The 15,738-nt window shown below is 39.3% G+C and overlaps 1 protein-coding gene across 4 annotated transcripts in view; it reads right to left on the bottom strand.

The window, feature by feature from the left end:
* KIF13B (kinesin family member 13B) overlaps window positions 1-15,738 on the bottom strand; it is a 198,629-nt gene that overhangs the window by 180,156 nt on the left and 2,735 nt on the right. For all 4 annotated transcript variants that reach the window (XM_010370897.2, XM_010370896.2, XM_030937676.1 and 1 more), the window contains exon 2: window positions 730-823. In XM_010370897.2, the coding sequence (XP_010369199.2) occupies window positions 730-823 (94 nt within the window). The remainder of the gene's footprint in view (window positions 1-729; window positions 824-15,738) is intronic.

Here is a 15,738-nt window from a genome sequence, read left to right as displayed (position 1 = left end):
TGACAAAAATACAGGCCAAACTTCCTCATCTGCTTTCCAGGTCTTCTGTAATCTGATCCCAGCTTATTTACTGTCCTCCATTTACTAAGAAAACCCAAAATAATCTTTTCTTGCCCCAAATTCATGTTCTTCCCTTCCCTTTTGTTCATACTACCATCCACATCTAGAAATGATACTCAAATATTCATCTTCAGCCTGAGTCTGTTTCCCTCAAAGACATTAAAATCCACTGTACAGCTGGAAGTAACAATCCAAAACAATCTATGATTAAATTAAGTAGGACAGATTATAACTGACAGGTATTTAGAGGAAAGAAATCACTGAGGGCTGCAGGCATACCTTCATGAAGACAGCACTTGAAATGGGCTCTGACAGCATTTGAACTTGGCAGAAGTAAAAGCCACTATTGCTAAGGAACCGATTTACATCCTAGCTAATCCTCCAGCCAGCTGCACCTCCTTCAAGAAGCCTTCAATTACTTCTCAATGTAACACTCACTGTCTTCTCTGTGCTTCTAATACAATTACTACCTCTAATACTCATTCAGGCACATTGTCATCCCATAGTATAGACTTCATCTCTTCAACTTGAGTACAGGCTCGCAGAAGACGGCAATATGTCTCCACAGGGTAGGCATTCAATATCTATTCAATGCAACTTAATTCAGCAGCCACAGATGCTTCCAGTTACTTAAACATCCACTGAGCACAGCACTGTTTCTTAACTCACCGGGCATCTCCTTTGGAAAGATTCGTATTTACAGGATTAAGAATAACCTTGTTCGCATCCACATCCACCACACATTTGGTATGCAAGTCAATCTCTGCAGATAGAAAACAAGAAAAACAGTCATTTTAAAAAGTAATTTATTTCAGAAAAGGCATTTGACAAAAATTCAATACGCTTTCATAATGCAAACACTCAATGAAGTAGGAATTAAAAAAACTTCCTCCACCTGATAAGGAGCACCAACAAAAACCCACAGCTACCATCACACTTAATGGTGAAGGACTGGATGGCTTCCCACCCTACATCAGGAATGAGACAAGGGTGTCTGCTACCCAATTTCTACTCACCACTGTACTAGAAATTCTAGTCAGGGCAGTTAGGCAAGAAAAATAAACAATGGGCATCCAGATTGGAAAGGAAGAAGTAAATCCTAAGACATAGAAAATCCTAAAGAATCCACTAAAAATCTGAGAACAAGTTATGCAGAATACAAGAATATATAAAAATCAGTTGTGTTTCTATATACCAGCAATGAAAAATGTGAAACTGAAATTAAGAAAACAATTTCCTTTATAATAGCATCAAAAATATTAAAATACTTAGGAATAAATGTAAAAGAAATGCAAGACTTGTACACTGAAAATTCCAAAACATTGTTGAAAAAAATTTAAGACTTGTGAGGGATATCCCAATTACTCTGATTTGAACATCACACATTGTATACATGTATCAAAACATCACGTGTGGCCGGGCGCGGCGGCTCACGCCTGTAATCCCAGCACTCTGGGAGGCTGAGACAGGTGAATCACTTGAGGTCAGGACTTTGAGACCAGCCTGGCCAACATGATGAAACCCCGTCTTTACTAAAAATACAAAAATCAGCCGGGCATGGTGGTGGGCACCTGTAATGCCAGCTACTCGGGAGGCTAAGGCAGGAGAATCGCTTGAACCCAGGAGGCAGAGGTTGCATGCAGTGAGCTGAGATCGTGCCACTGCACTCCAGCCTGGGAGACAAGAGCAAAACTCTGTCTCAGAAAAAAAGAAAAAAGAAAGAAAGAAAAGAAAAACATCACATACACCCCAAAAATATGTACAACAGTGATATATCAGTTTAAAAAAAAAAAAACTTTTTAAAGAAATTAAAGACTCAAATGGGAAGACACTGCATGTTCATGAATTGAAAGACAATACTGTTAAGATGACAATACTCCCCAACTGATCTATAAGATTCAAGGCAATCCTATCAAAATCTCAACTAGCTTTTTTACAAAAATCAACAAGGTCTTACAATCCATATGGAAATGCAAAAAAATTCAAAATAGACAAAACAATCTTGAAAAGGAAAAAGAGAGCACTCACCTTCCAATTTCAAAACTTACTACAAAGCCACAGTAATCAAGACAGTGCAGTACTTACAGAAGGAAAGGCATATATAAATCAATGGAATAGAATTGAAAGTCCAGAAATATATACTGTCACATTTATGGTCAATTGATTTTGACAACGGTGCCAAGAAAATCCAATGGAGAAAGAACAGTCTTTTCAACAAATGATGAGACACTGGATATCCACACGTGAAAGAATGAAGTTGGATCCCTACCTCACATCACAATCAAAACTCCAAACAGATCAAAGGGCTAAATGTAAGAACTAAAACTATAAAGTTCTTAGAAGAATACATAAGTGTATATCCACATGGCTTTGGGTTAGGAAATGAACACCCAAAACACAGACAACAAGATAAACTGGACTTCATCAAAATTAAAAACTCTGGGGCTGGGCATGGTGGCTCATGCCTGTAATCCCAGAACTTTAGGAGGCTGAGATGGGAGGATCACTTAAGGCCAGGAGTTCAAGACCAGGCTGGGCAATATAGTGAGACCCCCCCCGCCCAGCTCTAAAAAAAAAAAACAACCAAAAATTAGCCAGGCATGATGGTACATGCCTATAATTCCAACTACTGGGGAGGCTGAAGTGGGAGGATCCTTTGAGCCCAGGAGTTCAGGGTTACAGTGAGCTATGACTGTGCCACTGTACTACAGCCCAGGCAAAAGAGATCCTGTCACTAAAAACAATAACAAAAGTTTTAATTAAAAATTTGTATGCTTCAAAGAACACCATCGACAGTGAAAAAGGGAACCAAAAAAGTATTTGTAAATCATATATCTAATAAGGAACTTGCATCACAATATATAAAGAACCCTTACAACTCAATAATAAAAAGACAAATAGGCCAGGTACAATGGCTCACGCCCGTAATCCCAACACTTTGAGAGGCCAAGTTGGGAGGACTGTTTGGGCGCAGGAGTTTGAGACCAGCCTGGGCAACAGAGACTGTCTCTACAAAAAAAAAAAAAATAGTGTTTAAAAATAGCCAGGCATGGTGGTGGGAGCCTGCAGTCCCAGCTACTTAGAAGGATGAGGCAGGAGGATGGCTTGGGGCAGGGAAATCAAGGCTGCAGTGAGCTGTGATGGCAACACTGCACTCCAGCCTAAGTGACAGAGTAAGACCCTGTCTCACAAAAAAAAAGAAAAATAATCAAATTTTTAAATAGGCAAAGGATCTGAATATACATCTCCAAAACAGAGACAAAAATGGCCAATAAGCACAAGAAAAGATGTTCCATATCATTCAACACTGGAATGCAAATCAAAACCATAATGAAATACCACCTCGCACCCACTGGGATAACTATAATCAAAAAGACAGATCATCACAAGGGTTGGCAAGGGTGTAGAGTAATTAGAACCCTCATACATTACCGGTGAGAATGTAAAATGGTACAGTCACTTTGGATAATAGTCCAGCAGCTCCTCAAAAAGTTAAACAGCGTTACCACCTGACCCAGCAATTCCACTCCTAGATACATACCCATGAGAACACAAAACTTGTACACAAATGTTCACAGTACCATTATTTGGATACTCATAACAGCCAAAACGTGGACACAACCCAATGTCCATCAACTGACAAATGGGTAAATGTGGTATATCCCTAGCATAGAACACTACTGAGCAATAAAAAGGAATGAAGAACTGTATTAGTCCATTTTCACACTGCGATAAAGACATATCCGAGACTGGGCAATTTACAAAAGAAAGATGTTTAATGGACTCACAGTTTCATGTGGCTGGGGAGGCCTCACAATCACGGCAGAAGGCGAAAGGCACATCTCACATGGCGGCAGAGAAGAGAAGGAGAGCCAAGCGAAAACGGTTTCCCCTTATAAAACCAGGCAGATCTCGTGAGACTTATTCACTACCACAAGAACAGTATGGGAGAAACTGACCCCATGATTCAATTATCTCCCACTGGGTCCCTCCCACAACACAAGGGAATTATGGGAGCTATAATTCGAGATGGGATTTGGGTGGGGACACAGCCAAACTATATCAAGAACTGATAAAAGCTACACTGTGTACGAAGCTAACACTAAGTGAAAAAAGCCAGTCATCAAACACCATACGTCGTATGATTCTACTTACTTGAAATATCCAGAATAGGGAAATCTATAGAGACAAAATAAATTAGTGTTGTCTAGGGCCAAGGAGTGACTGCTAACAGGTACAGTTTTCTTTCAGGACTGATGAAAATGTTCTAAAATTGATTGTGCTGATGGCTGTACAACTGGGAGCAAACTAAAAATAACTGAACTGGTTGAATTGTATGGGGCATGAATGATGTCTCAATACAGCTGTTCTAAAAAAGTAAAGACCATGGCTTGTTTATGATCTCATATTTTTATATTCTTATATTTTTCTGACCCAAGGTATGAAACTATTTCTGTTTCCCTTATCTCCACTACTAAAAGATAAGCTCTGCCAGGCACAGTGGCTCATGCCTGTAATCCCAGCACATCGGGAGGCCGAGAGCGGTGGATCACTGGAGATCAGGAGTTTGAGACCAGCCTGGCCAGCATGGTGAAACCTCGTCTCTACTAAATATACAAAAATTTAGCTAGGTGTGGTGGCGTGTGCCTGTAGTCTCAGCTACTCCAAGAGGCTGAGGCACAAGAATCGCTTGAACCCAGGAGGTGGAGGTTGCAGTGAACCAAGATCACACCACTGCACTCCAGCCTGGGCGACAGAGCAAGACTCCGTCTTAAAAATAAAAAGAAAAGAAGAAGATAAGGAAAGGAACAATACCATGTCAGAGTTATTCTGTACTTCCTAAAGAACCTTGCCCAAGGTCAATGTCATATTCATTATAACTTAAGAGTGTTTCCACTCTCAAGAAAGGTAATTGTTTTTTTTTCCACTTTAACTCACATAATTAAGCCAAATGCAAAAAAGCAAAACAAAAACTTCCTTCCCTGTACTAGCCAAAACTTAACTTTTCTCACATCAGTTATTTTACATTTATTCTTAAATACATATTCAAAAAGTACTAAGTAGTTAGTGGTCTCTCTTTTAGCCACACATTTTTCAAGCAAAGAGCAAAGAGAATCAAAAGGAAAACTTTAGTTATGTTTTACCTAAATGTGGAATACTAACCCAAAAAAGACAAATCTGTTCTAATGTGGTCAACTAGCATTAAAATCTATTTCTAATGTTTTGTGTTTAAATCTACTCTAGACTATCAATCACAGAAATGCTGCAAGCAAGTCTCAGCCACACTGCAACAATTTTTCAAACACACAATTTTACCCCTTCACTTCCTCAGGCCCAGAGGTCCATGAGTTTCTTAAAACCACTGCTTAATGCAATCTGACCATATTGTATCAGCTGGCTCCTCACAGTCAAATCTATATCATACACAAGCACATTATCAACTCTCCGGAAATCTACTGTGACTCACCACCCACCACAAAGTTGGTCATTAGTTTCTTGCAAGAACATTTGGTCTGCACAGAAGAACTGCAAGTGCAGTTCTCACACAGAATACATCTAGAATGCAGGCCTCAAAAAAATGGGTGGTTCATCAAATATTTTCCCTACAATAGTGCAGTTCCTTCATTTCAAATTATCTTAAGAAGGGAGCCAAACACCGTCCTTCAGCATTCACGTTTCTCTCCTATGCTCTTAACAACTTCTCCCTCTGCCACCCCCTACACCATGTATGTCATCAGATAAAACCAGTAACTTGGAAGAATTAAATGGTGTGATTAAGGGACCAATCCTGGAAAATCCAAAATAATACAAAAAAAATCACCTAATAACTAATAATACATCTAACCTAAACTCATTCTGTCCTAAGATGGCAACTTACAAATGTCCCTTACATCCAACACCCATCAAAGATGGCCTTTAATATGTAAACAACTATCTTCACTATTTCAGACAATCTTTTTTGTCAAATAAAATTCCCACCCCAACCCTGTGGATTGAAGGATATTAAGAGAAGGCTTTTCAAAGGACTATTGAGAATATATACACGAGCAGAACATCTAGGACACACACCCAAGCAAATAAAGGCAATGAGATTTGAAGCAAGCTTAAGGGTCAGATATATGAAAAGCATTTTAATATGAAATGCATTTCAATATAAAATGCTATAGCTAGTGTACCATCAAATGTTACTAGTTGGTTGAATTAAATTATATTGCTACAAGATTTTAAATGTGACACACTCGCCACTGAAAACTTCTTGCTGTATATAATACTTAGAGAGCAAAGCAGTGGCGTAGACAACATGGTGAAACCCTGTCTCTACAAAAAATACAAAAATTAGCCGAGTGTAATCCCCAGCTATTCAGGAGGCCAAGGCCAGAGAATCACTTGAACTCGGGAGGCAGAGGTTGCAGTGAGCCAAGATCATGCCTCTGCATTCCAGCCTGGGCAACAGAGGGAGAACCTGTCTGGAAAAAGAAAAAAAAAAAAGCAAAAACAATGATTAAATAGCAGTTACAAATTTAAGCCTTAAACTTAGCCTGGAAAAACAAAACACACCTACCAAAAATCCAAAAGATCAACACCTTTCTCTTGGTTTAAAATACTAAATTAAAAAGAGCCTAGCTGCTATGCACTGCCTTTGTAAAAACAGCACTAAATTGTGCCCGTGTTCACGGCAGCAGCTAAAACGCGGAAGCAACACAAGCACCCACTGTTAAATGAATGGATAAACAAAATGTATATACATACACTGCAATATTCACCCTTAAAAAGGAAGGAAATTCTGACGCACCATAACATGAACCTTGAAGACATCATGCTAAGCGAAATAAGCAAGTCACAAAAGGACTATGATTCCACTTACATGAGGTAGCTAGGGTAGTCAAATTCATAGAAACACAATGTAAAATGGGGGTTACAGGGTTGGGGGAAAATGAGAAAGAGGAGTTGTTACTTAATGGAGATAGAGTTTCAGTTTTGCAAGATGAAAAATGTTCTGTAAATAGATGGTGGTGATGGTGATACAACAATGTGAAATGTACACAATGCTACTGAACTGTGCACTTCATAGGCTAAAATGGTAAATATTATATTGTATTTCACAATATAAAATATAGCACTCAATACTCATTATAAGTAACACATGGACAAGTTTATTCATAGTGAAGCCTAAAATAGCAAGATTATAATTTAATTAGTACTATGTATAAAAAGCAATTAAAAGCAAGAGTGATATTAAGGTAGCACTGTTAAGTTTATTTCATGACTAATCAAGCTTTACAATACTCAGAACCACGAATGCTTTGACGTATTCATGAGCCAGGAAAGGAAAGGAAAAAGGAAAGGAAAAAGGAAAAAAGGAAAGGGGATGGGAGAAGGGGGAAGTGGGAAGGGAGGAAGGGGAAGAGGAAAGAAAGGAAGAAATTAATACATTCCACCAACAACATTAAAGATCCCGTATTATTTTCCAAACAAGATTCCTCTCCAGGGCAAATTCCCCACAATGAATATTAAAATATCAACAGTTTATTCAGCCAGCATATTAGTCACCTTGTAAAAGTGAACAATAATTTAAAACAAGTCTTTCTTCGATGTACACATCAGCTATGGCTCCCACCCCAATGACATCATAGTAAAATACGGGCAGGGCCTGGGAGACTCCCTTTACAAAACTCATGTTCCATCTGGAGAAATGCATCATTCTCAGTTTGAACAAAATAATTCTGAGTTGCCTACTTAGTAATCTGCTTTTCTAATTCTCCAGAAAATTAGTAATAATTTCCAAACCAAATCTACTATCCAGAAACATAGGTGTACCTCCCTTTACCTACCAGTCAAGTTCCTAAATATCTATAGTTTACTGTTAAATTCACTTGGGTTCATTTTTTAAAGGTAGATAATAAACTATTTGTAAGATTTACTTATTCAACCACAAACTTTGCATGCCACATGTGATCCTATTTTCAACCAATTAGTGTCACATACCCAATACTTTTCCATGTCTACACACCTTCATAAATAAAACACTCATCAATGATATTTATGTAGGAAAGACTTGTTTCCCCAATTGGAATCTAATATTTAATGGCGTAGCAGGAAACACGACTTATACTACTTTGTTCTGTTTATAAGTCACTTGGGACCCCCTTTTTTATTGAGATCTGCTGACCCTGGGAGAAAAAAATTACGTGATACCATATAAGTAAAAAGCAAATTGGTCTTTGTTTTCTAAAAAGAAGTATGTAAAATATCCTAATCACTACTTTTATATTGTTACTAGTAAACATGAAAATGTATTAAATAAATAAAAGGTTAAAATATAACTGAGCTCCAACATGGCTAACGTAGGAATGAGATGCCAGGTTAGGACAGGAGACATGGTAGTGTGAAAATAATTAAAATAATCCCCCAGCTACTCGGGAGTCTGAAGCAGGGGGATCACCTGAGGCCAGGAGTTCAAGACTAGCCTGAGCAACACAGCAAGAATCTGTCCCTAAAACAAATTTTTTAAAAAATAATTAGCCAGGTGTAGTGGCATGCACCTGTAGCCCATCTTCTCAGGAGGCTGAGATGGAAGGATCATTTGAGCCCAGGAGTTAAAGGCTGTGATGAGCTATGATTGTGCTACTGCACTCCAGCCTGGGCAACAGAGCAAGACCCCATATCTAAAAACAAATAAAATAATCCAATGTGACCAAAAACATAAAATGTTCATACTCAAGAAATGAATCAGCTGGGCACAGTGGCTCATGCCTATAATCCTAGCACTTTGGGAGGCTGAGGTGGGAAGACCTCTTGAGCCCAAGAGGTCAAGGCCATAGTGAGCTATGATCACAGCACTGCACTTCAGCCTGGGCAACAGAATGAGACTCCATCTCTAAATAAATAGTTTAAAAAAGAAACCAATCAACCTCAGAAGACTAACAAACAGGTATTTTAAAAAACTCATAAGGCACCTGGCCAACATGGTGAAACTCTGTCTCTACCAAAAATACAAAAATTAGCCAGGCGTGGTGGCAGGCACCTGTAATCCCAGCTACTCAGGAGGCTGAGGTGCGAGAATCGCTTGAATTCGGGAGGCAGAGGCTGCAGTGAGCCAAGATTATGACACTGCACTCCAGCCTGGGTGAGAAGAGCAACACTGTCTCCAAAAAAAAAAAAAAAAAAAAAAACTCATAAGGCAGAACTAGAATAGCCAAAACAATCTTGAAAAAGAAAAACAAAGTCAGAGGACTTGACTCCCAGTTTCAAAACTTACTACAAAGGTAGAGTAATCAAGACAGCGTGGTACTTACATAAGGAAAGACATATATAAATTGATGGAATGGAATTGGGAGTCTAGAAACATACTGTCACAGTTATGGTCAATTGATTTTGACAAGGATACCAAGACAATCTAATGGAGAAACAATGGTCTTTTCATCAAATGGTTCTAGAACAACTGGATATCCACATGTAAAAGAATGAAGTTGGATCCCTACCTCACACCACATTCAAAACTCCAACTGGATCAAAGACCTAAATGTAAGAGCTAAACCTATCAAACTCTGAGAAGAAAACAAATGAAATCCACATGATGTTAGATAATGGTTTCTCAGAAATCATAGTAAAATCAGAAGCAACTGAAAATAAACTGAACTTCATCAAAATGTAAAACTTTAATGAATCAAAGGACACAAGGGAGTGAAAAGGCAACCCATAAAATCAAAATATTTGCAAATCATCTATTTGATAACAGAATGGTATCCAGAATGTATGAAGACGTCTTACAACTCAGTAATAAAAAGACAAAAAAACAGTATTTGAAATAAGGGGAAGATGTGAATAGAGATCTCTCCAAAGCTATACAAATGGCCAATATGCACATGAAAAGATGCTCAACATTATCCACCAGAGAAAGGCAAATCTAAACCACAGATACCACTCCATACCCATTAGGATAGCAATACTCATGGAGAGAGACAAGAACAAGTGTTGGTGAGGATGTGGAGAAAGCGGAACCTTCACACATTTCTATGGGAATGTAAAATGGTTCAGATGCTTTGGAAAACAGTTCCTCAAAAGTTAGTTACTATATGACCCAGAAATTCCACTCCTATATATATGCATATATGAGAAAAATGAAAACACATGTCTACACAAAAGCTTGTACATAAATATTCAAAGAAGCATCATTCATAATAGCCAAAAATTGGAAACAAGCCAAATGCCCATCAATCGATGAATGAATACAACACACAGCATATCTGTGTAACAGAATGTTGTTCAGCTATAAAAAGAATGAAGCCCTGCACGTTATGCACATGTACCCTAGAACTTAAAGTATAATAATAATAAAAAAAAAGAATGAAGCACTGATTCATGACAAAACATGGATGAGCCCTGAATGCGTTATACCGAGTGAAAGAAGCCAGATACAAAAGTCCACATAATATAGGATTCCATGTATTAAATGTCCAGAATAAGCAAATCCATAGAGTCAGGAAGTAGATTAGTGGTTGCCAGGGGCTGGGGAGTGTGAAATGGAGAGTGACTGCTAACAGGTACAAGGTTTCTCTGTGGGGTGATGAAAATGTTCTGGAATTGGATAGTAACGATGGCTGCACAAGTCTGTGAGTAAACTAAAACCCAGTAATGGTACACTTTGGGGATGTGACTTATATCTAAAAACCAAGAAGAAAAAACTTGGAATGGATGACCCCACGACCCTCAAAAGATAGAAAATACAGTTAGGGTCCTTCAACCACATTCCTACACATTCACTACTCAGAATACCCCAGCTCACCAAATTCCTCCTACTTTCAATAATCTCACATTTTACCCCATCAAGAAAATGAAGCTTGAAATTCCAGGGCTTTCCCATTATATAGTTATTCTCTTCCTCCCATATTTCAAAAACTTCTCTCTATTGGCTCTATCTATACAAGGTTCAAATATCTCCAAAAATTAAAAAAAAAAAAAAAGTACCTACCCCTCCAGGTACCACTCTGAACCCTCCCCCTTCTACCTGGAGCTTCTTGAAAGAATGTTCTTGAGACTCGCTGCCTCCATACTGGCATGCCCACTCACGCCTCAGCCCACTTCCAATGCCCAACACTAATTCATTTCAGTGAAATTATCCTGAACATTAACACTGACCATCAGAACACCAAATCCACTGAACACAATTCTGTGTTAATCACACAGCCATTCCTGTGACATGTGATTGCTGACCTTTCACTCTTCTGACACATTTTTCCTTCTTAGGCATCCACAACATTGCTTTCACCTGATTCTCCTGAGGTTGCTCTTCTTGGCCTCTGTGACCGCCTCTATCACAGACACACCTGAGGTGCTCTATCTTCCACCTACAGTAATGACTCCCAAATCTACACCTATGTCCAGTCCCTTCGTTTCAGACTCATATTCACAATAGTCTTCTGGATCCATCCACCTGGCTGCACTTCAGACACCTAAAACCCAATTGTGCTGAGTTGCTTCCAGGCACACTGCATCTTATTCATAGTTGCGGGCAAGGTACATGGCACATAAGCACTGATGACATACTGTTGGACTGTCTGAGACTAGAACTCATCATTTCCCACACCTCCACCCTAAAACCTGCTTCTCCTGTGCTTCTGATTCAGTTAATGACACCAGCATTCACCCAGTCATCTAAATCAGAGGCTTCGCAGGGGATTTCCCAAGTTCAGTGATCCTCAGATGCCGACACAAATCCACGGCATGTGCAGCACCCATCTGGACTCCTCCACGTCACCCCAGTGGGACTTGGAGCCAAGGGGCCCGCTCAAGCTGTCTTCTGTGCTGTTCTCAAATCCCGCCCCCATTTCTTTAATTCATGATTTGCTGCCATCAGTGCACTAGGTACATATGTTCTTCCAATGAACTCACATAGGCATCTCTTATTATCAACAAGACTGAGAGCTCTTTTGGTGGAAGATCAAGACTTACGCTTCCAGTGTATCCTGCACATCTCTGAAAATGAAGTGATCTCAGGATTGCAAGATCCCCTTAAAGATAATGATGTCCAACATTGCAGTAAATGCACAGGTGGGTTTTATAGTTCTGGGAATGTTAATTAACCTCTCTGAGGTTCTGTCACATAGAAATGCTACAATTACTACCTTTTATTTTGGAGACAGTCTTGCTCTGTCACCCAGGCTGGAGTGCAGTGGTGCGATTTCAGCTCACTGCAACCTCTGCCTTCCAGATTGAGGTGATTCTCCCACTTCAGCCTCCCAAGTAGCTGGGATTGCAGGCACTCGCCACTACACCCAGCTAGTTTTTGTATTTTTAGCAGAGACAGGATTTCACCATGTTGGCCAGTCTAGTCTCACACTCCTGGCCTCAAGTGATCCACCCACCTCGGCCTCCCAAAGTGCTGGGATTACAGGGGTGAGCCACTACACCTGGCCTACATTCCTTTTCAAAGTCTGGTTTGAAGAATAAAATAAAGCATTAAAATGCACTGAACTCCACTGCTTGCAAATAGAAAGCTGTCAAAAAGCAGCTATTTTCTTTTTCTTCAATCGACACTGTTGAAATGAATGACTAATGGATACCATTTTCTAAAGATATCTTTATCTCCTGAGAGCAAAAGCCCCATACAGTTAAGTCACGGACTTGTGTGGAGTGGACCAGTTAGTTTCATGCACTTCTGAGGTCACAGGGCACACTGCTCATCTTGGCCGAATTTTTTTTTTTTTTTTTTTTTTTAAGAACATGCTCTGTCAAACACAAGGGAACGTGATGAGCAAGCATAGAGATCAATACATCCATTTCCACTCAATCAGCACTTCAATCCATCTCCTTAACTAATAGTTTTGTCAGTGGTTTCTTCCATTTTCAGCACTTAAGTGGAAAAGTCAGTCATTGTTTTATGGAGGTGAGAGGGTAAAAGCTAATGCCAATTAAACAACATCGTATTTTATATTATAAATGTATATTTCTTAAAAGGAGGTCTGGCCAGCCAGGGCAACAAAGTGAGATCCTATCTCTACAAAAAAATATTGAAATTAGACAGACATGGTGGTGCACACCTGTGTACCAAACGCCACAGCAGGCTGCAGCAGGAGCACTGCTAGAGCCCAGGAGGTTGAGGATGCAGTGAGTGATGATCATGCCACTGCACTCCAGCCTGGGCAACAGAGGGAGACCCTGTCTCAAAAGAAAAAAAAAAAAAAACAGGAGATTTGGGGAAAAGAATTTAAGAGTGTACCTTCTTCTTAAAATGCCTCTGGCCCTATGTGCATATATCCAAATTTCAGTCACTGAGTTGACAGCAGAAACAAAACAATGTTGTAATAGATGTGTATCTCATTCACCATTAACATATCAAGCAGATGCTGACAAAACAAGTATCTTCTGTTTTAGCAAATTTCCATCCATGGTCCTCTTTGGCTCCACATCTGTCAGTGATCTCTCTGAGAAGACTGAAGAATCACCAGTGACCCCAGGGGTCAAAGCCACCTTCCCCTGTCCCTTCATTTCCTAAGGGTCACCTATGTCTTCATCTTCACTGACTACCAGCATCTTCTAAGCTTCCTCGCACTTGCTGGGTTTTTCCTTTGCCTTCTGAGTCACAGCTGCTTAATTTTGACCGGCTTCCTTACGCTGCCCATCCACAAGCCTTCATTTTCAGCAAGCACTTTTAAATCCTGCTCAGCTACGCCAGAAATCGGTCATCTACTGAGGTTTCCAATCTTGCTTTGAGATCTACCAATTTTTCTCCGTTGTGTTTGTGTCTAAGACCCACACAAGGTCACAAGAAGCAAAACAGAGTGCATGGACCAGCCACCCTAGGTCCAGACTTCTGGCCTGGCCGCATTCAGGGCTTCCTGCAATCCACCTGACCTTTCCCGTCCCATCATTCTCTAGCTATCCTCACAGAATCTCCATTCTGGCAGGCAGATCTCGTCTCTGCTGCCTAAACCTGCTTTGCTCATTCTTGTCTCTTGTGTCCTCACTCTCAGGCCATACTTCCTCCTCGAAGAATCCATGCCCTCCCCTCCCCTCCCCCGTGCTCACATCATAAGCTTCCTCCCTGGAAGTCCAACTAAAGTTCACCCTCCTCAGTGAAGTCTAAACTCTTGATTCCCTTATTTCCCTGTCATTCGCCTAGCACTTAATAACTAGCAGCCTGCTACAGCTGTTTATCTTTTAATCTAATCTTTTCACAGGCATTTTCTTTTCAAGCCCATGACAGTCATTTCCTCACAGGCATGAACCATAAAGCATGCTTTAAGAAACTTAATATGATGGTACCAGGCAACCCTAAGAAAACTTTTAAGAAGTAAAATCCCCCTAATAAGAACAATCAATTTCACTTTTTCATGTTTCTTTCTAGCTCTTGCCCATTCCTGTATACACCTTTACATAGTAACAATCATAATACATTTGATCAGTTACACATACAGCTTTACATTCTTTTTCCACTAACCGAGAAAATGATCTTCCTTGTTAAATGGTTTTGACTGTCATCATTTTAATCGCTGTGTAACAGTCCCTCCATTGAGATACTAGATCAGTACCAAGGCACTGACTCTATTAGACATTATTACATACTTCTGTGTCTTTCACCACATCAAGTATTGGAAAATGCAAAGTAAACTCATTTGAAATATGTCCTGAAATAAATTTCTTGTCCATTCTCCCTAACACCTGAAATAATCTATTTCACTGTTTCTATCTTCATTTATTTCATTTCCTGGTTCTACCCCCTTAGTCTAGATAGGTAACAAAGGTATTCCAAACACCTTTTACAGATATTTACTTATTTTGGTAGTTGATCTTACACAGATTTAAACACAGGAAATCCCTTGAGGAAAGGCATTAAGCTCTTATCCTATCTAACATAAGCTAGATACCTGGCAGGCACTCGATAAAAGTTTGCTTAACTATTAAATGTTTTTTAAGCCACCTAAAGTTAGAAAACATCAAATTCCTGGAAAGGAGAATGATGCTGATCTAACTAATCCCACCAATTATGGCTACAAAACTTTCAGCTCCTGTAATGATTAGACAGGTTAATAATGTATGAATGGCTGTTCTGTGCAGTGCATTGACCGCACACAAGTTATCTGTTGAGTTGTACAGTCTGAACAACAACATTGGAAAACAAACAATATCTGCAAATAGAACTCGAAGATCTTGTGACAAAAACTTACCCCTTTTTCTCTAGTTGTTTAGCTTTGTATCTCAGATGAAGAAAGGCAAAACAAAGGTTGTAATATTAAAATTATGTAAAATTACATACACATGTGAGCACAAACTGGCATGGAAAAGAAAAGCTGTTAGGATGAAGAAAGTGTGTGAACTTCTTTCCTTTTTATTTTTCCTTTTCTTAGTGTAATGTTAAAATAAATGTATGACTAGAAAAATATTCCTGACAAATTAGCCATTACAACTCTTCCTGTTACTGAATTAGGGCCTAATGCTTAACCTTCAAATAACTAAGGTTCTCAATCCCACATACAGTTTAGCAAAAAGACTAAAACACTCTCACTTCGAGGATAACTGTTAAATAATAAATCAGCTAACTACCTTAAAACTCCAAATACCTAAGCACAACCAGACACTGAATCACACAAGGACTTAATACACCAGAGTTTTCTGGAAATTTTCAGATTTTCCTCAAAAGATAGCTAATGTGATTCCAAATATCAGAGTCTATACAGT

This window comes from Rhinopithecus roxellana, chromosome 9 (assembly GCF_007565055.1).
Source record: "Rhinopithecus roxellana isolate Shanxi Qingling chromosome 9, ASM756505v1, whole genome shotgun sequence".
Lineage (NCBI taxonomy): Eukaryota > Metazoa > Chordata > Mammalia > Primates > Cercopithecidae > Rhinopithecus > Rhinopithecus roxellana.
Note: the sequence above shows the minus strand (reverse complement) of the source record. Positions and strands in the feature narration are given on the sequence as shown.